At 32.0% G+C, this 9,438-nt stretch overlaps 1 protein-coding gene across 1 annotated transcript in view; it reads left to right on the forward strand.

Annotated features, from left to right (window-relative positions):
• Window positions 1-2,311, forward strand: part of e (nonribosomal peptide synthetase ebony) — a 52,324-nt gene extending 50,013 nt beyond the window's left edge. The window contains exons 16-17 of the mRNA XM_068769318.1: window positions 1,086-1,243; window positions 1,912-2,311. Of these exons, the coding sequence (XP_068625419.1) occupies window positions 1,086-1,243; window positions 1,912-2,052 (299 nt within the window). The 3' untranslated portion in view covers window positions 2,053-2,311. The remainder of the gene's footprint in view (window positions 1-1,085; window positions 1,244-1,911) is intronic.
• The last annotated feature ends 7,127 nt before the right edge of the window (window positions 2,312-9,438 follow it).

Raw genomic sequence — 9,438 nt, forward strand, 5'->3', positions numbered from 1 at the left:
GGCTCGCCTTGGGGAACAGTCGACGTGCATTGAGGAACGCCGTTGTAACAGACAACAGATTTAGAGAAAGACCGCGTCAACGGATGGCGCGCTTTTTGATACGCCCGTGCGTATGAATATATGGTGCCATGAAAAAAAATGTATAAATTTTATAGGTTCACAATATGAGCGGTGCTGCCTCTTGATTTTGTGGTACGGTAGAAATCCTAATGACATTTGGACCAGCTTTAAAACACCTTAATATTCATATAAAAATTATGTAGTGTTAGGTTGTGAAGTGAGTTCGGCTTTTAAAAAAGAACGATTTGCGTATTTTTCTTGAAGAGCTAATAAGTTCTTACAAACAAAGCTTTAATACATTGTACAGACTTTCTGTTATCGCAGTATCATGAAGCTACGTATAATGATATCGTTATTACCTAATAACAATGGAGGTTATTATGTAATAAGCTAGTTGTCCTTAAATCTCTGCGTCGTTTAAAATGTTCATCTTATTATTACAACATTAATAAACTTTGATATAGTGATATGTCCCAGCTTTATGTGTTAAAATAAATGTGTTAACTAAGTTTTAATTTTGTTCTAATTTTTTTATAATTTCTGTATTTTTAATTAATTAATAATAACAATCCCCTGCCACATCCCGTAGAAGTACGATAAGATTGAGAGAATATACTTTTTATTTGTGATTATTAATAAATAAGAGATATGTAATTGGTAAAATTAACATCTTTGTAAATGGGACATTAAATAAAGTTAGGTTAGGTTAGGTTAGAAACCTTATAGTCTGTACAGTCCAAAGTTTAGTAGTAATTATAAACATGAATCGTTTTTCTTTCTAAATTAATTTTGTTAGGATTATAAAAAGGCACTTATTTAATAAATATAATATAGATCCTAAGAAAGTGGCGACCACGAGCCAGTTGATGTATCATGAATAGGTAATAAATGAACCGATGACGCTGGGGTAGAGTGTATGGAAGCAGCCAGCGCGAGACTGGTCGCTTTTTGGGATCTATACCTTGCAGTGCATGTCTATCGTCAGGTATGGTGATGATGACTAAAAGAGTTATCTTTTGTTGCAGGTGCTATCCTTCACTCGTTTATGATGGCAACAGCGGCTTCTCTCAGCCCGCAGGACAATGTCGCAGCTATTCGTGCTCTGGAGCACGCCACCATGAGGATCGCGCGTGACAGACGATTCCAAGGCGTGTTCACAACAAATACCAGTCCTTTAACACAGGTATTTAATTCCAAAGGTTTTACAACATAAAGAGTTTTAAAAATACACCAAATACCACATAGTTACTGAAAAATTAATAAATTGCATACTGAAGGACGAATGCTATTTTTATATGTACATTTATCAATGTTTGAAGCATTGTTAAATTTCATTCAAAAAGGCAACTGTCAAGTCTCTGGCCGGTTCTTCTCAACAGCTTACTACTTATGATGTAAAAATATTGGCGGTGCAAAAATGCATGTAAATGTTTATTGGAATATAAATATTTTGAATTTGTAGTTAAAAATACCAGATATTCGCATAATGATTGCTATGAAGATCATGCCACAGAGAAGAAACATACCATTGGATGCTATTGCATAAGAAACAGATTGATGTTCGAGCAACAGTTTCTCTTATGGCTGTCCAGAAATAGAGAGAGACACTGCAATCAGTTAACCATCAGCCCAGTCTTGACCCGCGTACCGCAAACGTCACTAATTAAAACGATCACGCATCATGGTTTAATTTGTGTCGATTGTAAAATACTGCCTTTACAATATATACGTCACAAAACAATGTCGTATTAAGCCGTCTGTATCATTTACCATAGAATTGATTCGAGTTTCTATATCTCACAGTTCATCCTATATGAAATTTATATATTTTGTTATTTTCAATGTTCGCAGCAACTAGGCAGAGACGTGCTTGGCTTCCAAACTTTGCTGGACTATCAAATAAACGAGTACATCGACCCCAATGGAGAGAGGATCTTCGGCAAAGCGCCTGATGACATGAGAGCGATTGTCTGCTGGAAACCTACTGAATAGTTTCATTTCTAATACAAATATTACCGTAGTATTTTAACAAGAGCAATACTTAGATAAGAGCACTTCCTAATAGAATTAACATAGACATCCAAAGTATATCTTTTCGCCTGTGTTTTTCTGAAGTGAGCCGAGAAGTTATTGTAAAGTTTTCGACAATCTCTCTAATCTGTATTAGTTGATATATAAAGAAAGTGATACAATGTTAATACTAGTTAAAAATTTTCTTCATTAATTTATTTTTAAAAAGTACTTTATTGTACTCGGGTCTTATTTAAACGTATGTTTAAAAAGGTGTTAGTTGGTAAAATACCAAATCTCGCCTTAAATATCTAGTAACATACATTCAAATAATTATAAAAGTATATACCAACTCAAACAATTGTAAAGATCGAACGTTTTTAATGTGGTTTTGGTGTAACAAATTTGTTACAATACATAACTTCATAAATGCAATAAGATTTGAATAGTAAATTTGACATCATACAACTTAAAAAGAATTATGATGTGACCTCAAAATAAACTTAAAACTTTATTTTGAGATCACATTATAATTCCCAAGATAAAGTTGGTTGTTCGCGAGAGGAAGATTTGATCTCCAAATTCAAATTTGAGTATATAAATATATATATATATACGAAGTATGAAGAAGTATTATACAATCTATAAGTTTTTTTGGCAACGGAAAAGAAAACTACTAAGTGGCCCTGCGTGTACCCGGCTAAGATCACTCAATTTCAAATAAAAATGGTCTGGCTTAACAACTTACAAAGACTCAAAAATATATAAAAATTTGAAGTAAACTAACGAAAAAACATTAAAATTCGAAAAACAAACGTTTCGTTAAACGACGAAATAAAAAAGCAGTTGCCGGCTTGAATTCCACGCGCTATACATCGTGCTACTTAATTTTTTCACATAACATTCTCCGGTTTTATTTCTTAAAAATTTGGGTTGCCCGATAATTTAGTTTGTTTATAATATGTCAAGTTGTATATTTGAATCTCGGTTACATGTCTAAACCAATGAAGTATAATGATAATAAGGTAGCGTGATATGCAGAAATTGGATATTCGAACAAGCAGATGCTATTTGGCGCCTTACTCAATCTTTACTAGACTATTCGCAATGCGATTTTCAAAAGCGCGTTCCACAGTAATAAAACGTTATTATAAAAATTTATACAAATATCCATTGTGATAAAAACAACAAGTAACCGTATTAACAAATTTAATATTTTCATAAATAAGAATAAAATTGAATTACAATTGCTAAACGGTAATATTAAAATAAAAGTACAAAATCATAGAGATATATAACCATAGAAAATCTTGTTTTCAAAGGTTTCTTTACTTACATCATAAACACGTAACCAGTGAAATATAAGCAAAAAAAATCTTTGAAAACGCAGTGCAAACCTATTATAATCATTTAATTTAAAGGAGATAAACTATTTTTTATGATAGTTTGACACTTATGGACTATTTTTCATCTGTGCCAGTTGTTATTTTTATAAACGGTTCTGTAATTTACAAAACATTGATGTCTATCGAAACAGTAAAAGGTATTTTCCAAATTTAAATTATTGCCTGTTGAAAGTATTTTTTATATAATATAGTGCACACTTTATTTTTATAACTTGTAAGTTATGGAACTAAGTTTAAATTACCAAGTCTATAATGATAGAACATTACATTTATATAATTTGTTTCCCATCCAGTGAACATGAATAACTTCTTGCCTTGTGTATAAATAGTTTAGTTTGTTTTACATAGGTTTAAGTATGTTCTATTCTTTTACCGGACTACTGACGGCTAGATCTCCACTTCTTGAATATTGTGATACGTTTTAGATTTAATTATATTGTTAATTGTTACGTATTATTGTAGTTATTATTAAAGAAAACATCAAAGTTAATTGTGGTTTTATTATAAACGGTAACCGAACTTTTATTATTAACAATCTGTATATATTAAAATAAATCCTCATTTATATTGGAAACGTCATAAATTGAGGAAGACTACAGTTTTCTTTCTCATTTTCTAAATTACTTCGGGAAAGGTTACATACATTACACCGAAATTTTTACATGACTATTAAATAACGCATTTGACATTTGACAGTTCACGGTTTACGCGCTCATATTTATGCCGCAGTTCAAAGAGAGAATCGATTAATATTTATTTATCATAGAGGTTATTTATTACACATTTAATCAATAAATAAAGTATAATGCATTCTAAAATATTACATTTATTTATTTTTCCTATTGTGATACACATAAAACTTTTCTAAACGGATGAACTATGATATCTATTAATAAGTATTATAAATACATAATGCAATGTGTAAGTACACTATTTATATACCAAGTCCTATGAAGCCTTATGCGTACATTTTATCGCAAAATCTATTTTTGTACATTGCATAAATTGTTTGTCGGTATTTGCAACTACACCGGTTCGCATCCAATTATTACATTGCACTGGAATGGGAGGCCGTTAAAGTAAGCTCATTCGTGATGGGCAGTTGCATTAAGGGGAACTACGGCTCAATTGATTTTATTGTTAAGATTATTGATTACAATGAAAATTTCTTTATCTAACCTTAAATAAACCTAAGAAAACTAGTAAAACTATTTAAGTTTAATACTTTCACTATAGTGTATGTGTGTATACATTCCGGAGTGTAGACCACGGAGACCATTTCACTCCAGAACCATAAAGCCCAGTGTGGCCTGTCTACTGCTAATTCAACTTGGTAATCCTCTATGTATTAGTTTCGCTACTCTACAGACCTCCTAATCCTTGGTTCGATCTCGAGAAACCCCAAAGATGACCTTCACCCTCGGTTAACGACTGTGACCTTGCTGATGAAGCCCAGAGTGACTATGTTCTAGAGCCGTAAATTGTCACTGGTAACACACTTTGATTTGAGTTTCTATTTATTTTCCCCCTATCGTCATTTTAGCTCAGGTTTTAGCTCATTTCAAGGTGTAGGCCTCTCCCAATCTTTGAGGGATATACCATAATCGCTACGCTTGGCGATCGCATTATGGTACGCAGAGATCGCTGCTGCCAGTCCTCTGGATAATTGTTTGTGGGCAGTGACAATCCTATATAATTAATGCACAGAGTGTGAATGATATAAGATTGTAGCTCGTAAATCGAACCCGCGACTGCTGCTCCCCCTACAACTAATAGTAATTTCTCAGTAGTGTAAATACCGTATTACTAACATACAATAAATACTTCCTACCTAACAGATTTGAAACGAGTCCTCTAAGAGAGATTTAGATCTATTCTAAGCTATATGTCAAGTCCTACATATAACACTAAATATATACAACTACGATTATTCTCGTCTGTTTTCCAACATTTTAATTTTAACTTACGAAGAATGGTACGTAACTTAAAAGCAGCAAAATTAGTTAACTTACTTTTTACTTACCTCGTCCTCGTTTTTAACACCATTTACTATTATTTTTAACTGCTATTGAATAATAACTAGGTTTACATGATCACTATGCTATGCACTACTATATGGTATACCAATAACTTTAAATAGCTCCTTACATATTCCTTTTAGTAAAACATAACGGTAATTAAATACTTGCTGCTAAAACAGTTAACATATTTTTAAGCACTGACTAGAAAATTAAAATCGACTAGAAAACGGTAACGTTTACAAAATTTTTATTTAATTATTACTTCCAATACTATATTCGCCTGACAAAGTTAATATACAATTTTTAATTACGCTTTTATGAAGTATAAGGAACAGATAGAGGCAGTGGAAGTTAATAACTATGAAGAATTTTAAAGACGCGTTTACATAAGTACAATTTCTAAAAAGTGCGAGTTACAATTACATTTTGTTACTAGTATAAACGAATTCTTAGGTCGATGACTTATCAGAGAAGTTAGTTATTCTGACAGTAGCTCTGTTAAGTGAATAAAGTAAAATATACTTTTATCAGGCCAAAGTCTTAAAACTAAATGTTAGACATATATTATTTTAGGTATATATTTAGCTATTAATATATTTAACTATTTTCACTACTACTACACCAATGTAAAAACAATCTACTTAATTTATTTCTTAAAATATAATAGCAAAGTGGCGGGAACGACACGCAAAATTATAGACTTACAATTTTCGAGAATTAGCACAGAGATGTAATAAAAAAACAACTAGCCATAACTAGAGTCAAAATGTTGAAAAGCTCTTTTGTATCAAGTCCCGGAATACGAAAGTGCGAATGAGAGCGAAAACTATACGTGCCTGTGCGAATGAAACAGAAAATATTATCTCCCTGTGCGAATAAGTGGACACACTACACACTAAACCCGTAAAATAGTTTTGTGAAATTATCTATTAGTAAGTAAAAGCCGCCTCTATAATTTCCTAGCTAAATATATATTTAGGTATATGCATTTATATCACTAATCACGGCTAATGTTTTCAATTTATATGCTTAGATGTACCTTGTAAATAACATTGGGGAAAAAGTTTTTCGCATTTTATATGAAAATTCAAGACTAATTAACTGACTTTATTTTACATTTAACTTTAATACATTGGTGCCATTTTGTTTACATTTTGCCACCTGATTGGCAGTAATTCCGTTACTGCAGAAATTTTCTTCCAATTTCTTGTTATAATTATATCAATTGTTGGCAGTAGAAATCGGAAGCGATACTTCTGCCTTTTCAATCCCACCATACACACAGCATCACCTAATTGCGAGATTAACTCGCGTTTTGCCACAGTAAGTAAAGACTAATCAACCTTCGACCAGGACTATTTCACACGCTCATGTCGAACGTGATCACACTTCTCATCACAATTTATTAATCTCTTCTAAAACGGGTCAGTTTCATTACGTAATAATAAAGAAGCACAAACACATGTGTACACAAATATCAAGCTTTTTTGTATACTCAGCTGTTTACAAATGGGCCAAGACTATTTTATAGTCAATTGTCAATTCTTCAGCTATGTCGTAATTACTGATATGCCGTTCTATATCGACTCTATAAAATGGCGTCCCTTTTATTTGTAAGTGAGCGACACGACCGAGGTGCATATTTGATGACAAAATTTCTGGATTGAAAACGTTTTAACAAACTTTGTGCCACTCGTAACTGATACCGAGTTACGACCATAAATGTAACAAATTTTTTCGCAGCACAGGTCAGCAATGTTCCCTCTTTTAAAGTCAAATTTTACAAATTCATTACATTCACTCATTTGGACAGTACCAAAAACGAACGAACAACGATGAGTTCTACGAACGAGCCGGTCGGAGCTGACGGCGCGACTACAAAAAGGTGCATATGGGGTGTTGACGTTTAAGTTGTTTTGGCTATTATGCGTACCTCGCTTATTTGCAGCTTTTATTGCAGCTAACAGGCAATAATATAAAATAAAGTATGAAATACAAATAGAAGCTCGCCTTTCAGGTGGATTTATTGTTTTTTTTATCTAACCACCGCACACTGCGTCGTAACTTTTATAAATTACCTGCGTGCGGTATTTCAGGACGAATCTCGAGAACACCTTTCACGAATTTTCTTCTGATGTCTACGTTCCCTGAGTTACAGTCTAGTGTTCGCTTAATTACGAAATTGTGCGTGATTAGTAAATATACGTCCACTGCCATGTTTAAAATCGAGGCCGTAAGATAACATATATTCAGAGTACAAGTGGCATTTTAATTCGAGCCCCACCCTGAAACTTAACTAATATTATTTGCGAAAAAACTTTTCCCCGTCATGTTATGTATATCTAAAACATTTAATGTCATCACATGTTTATATGCTAAGTCTTATTTATATACATCTACGATTTTTCTCGTCTTTCTTCCAACACTATTCAAATATATACTGTACAATTATCTTAATTTAAACCACAAACCTGCGGGTACAATACAATTAGATATATACGTAAACTGTTTGTGTACTATTTGGTGCAGCTATTTAAGAAACTGATGTATATGAAACTGTATTCATGTGACTTTGTTACAAAATCTGATATATAAAACGTATAAAAAATTGTGTACGCTTTGACAATAATTTGCTTGAAATGAAAAGTAACAAAGGAATTATACAACAGTGTAAAGATTTTTTAATGCTGCAATTACTCGCATAAAGATCTTTTTTTTAAGTAGATAGACACCCGTTGCAAGGCTTAAGTTTTCCAGATCGTCATGATGACAGGTCTTGAGCTGATTGCATCCAACGACTTCTGACCTCAACTATGACTGTCGGTCTAAATAGTGGGAATCTACCGACGCCGCAACTAACGGCTCGTGGTAGCCACACAAGAACCTTTCGATCCCGAAAATTTTTCGATCTGTGTCGGTATCCTTGGTTCCTGATAATTTTATTTCGATAGCAGATTCAAGATATGTGTGAAAACATATAGTAATTTATATTAGAGTAATCCAAGGAATTAAAATAAACTTGTTATTCTACCTATATGGCTCTATAGGAACGGTTGGCCACATGCGGCTCTTTGAAATATTATTTTTGGCTTCGATTGATTGTTGAATTATTTAAATATTTAAATCAATATTACCTATGTCAGCTCCTGGGAAATCGAAACAAATTACTGGTGTGAATAATAATTATTATTATTCCACCACAACATTAGCGAAATCCAAACACCGATCATAATTAACTTATGTTATATATATATGTACGAGTGCCGTCTAACTTCTATACACATATTTTGACTTTTATCTTATTATTTCAATAAATATAATTTTTGTTAAAAAAAATCGTTTGAAAATAATTGCGGCCCAAGAGAATTTTCAAATTTCGAATAATGGATAACACTATCAAAGAGCTTCGCCACCCGTGCTCTATAAAATGTCTAATGAAAATGGATTGTTCGAATTTTCAGAATTTTTTTTGGTAACAATCATAAAAAAATAATTACAAACACCGCAGAGATTATTGTTAGTTGTTCTCAGTACGTGAAGAATTACCAAGTAATGTAATCTTAATTTTAAGCTGACAGTTATAAATGATTGTAATGATCTCATATAATAAGGCTATTTTGAATTTGACTTTCAAAGTGGAGACAAAAGAGAAACTGGCTAATTTTCTTATGGACTCTCCCGGATTATCATTATTTAAAGCATGCATAATAATATAAATTAATTAACATAAAATATCTTTGTAATTAAATATTATTAGACATATATAATAACGTTTCATAATAGATATCTATCTACAACTAATATGTCTACAACATTTCTAAATATCTAAAATTGAACATTGAATATTTTACTAAAAATGTTATATTATATGTTTAATTACTTATTTTAGCTAAATGCAAAGTTGAAAATACTAAATCACAATATTGGCTTATTAATTTGAA

The sequence above is a fragment of the Battus philenor genome, unplaced genomic scaffold (genome assembly GCF_028537555.1).
Source record: "Battus philenor isolate CCGP_79_NKW_IND1 unplaced genomic scaffold, ilBatPhil1.0.hap1 SCAF_28, whole genome shotgun sequence".
Classification (NCBI taxonomy): Eukaryota; Metazoa; Arthropoda; class Insecta; order Lepidoptera; family Papilionidae; genus Battus; species Battus philenor.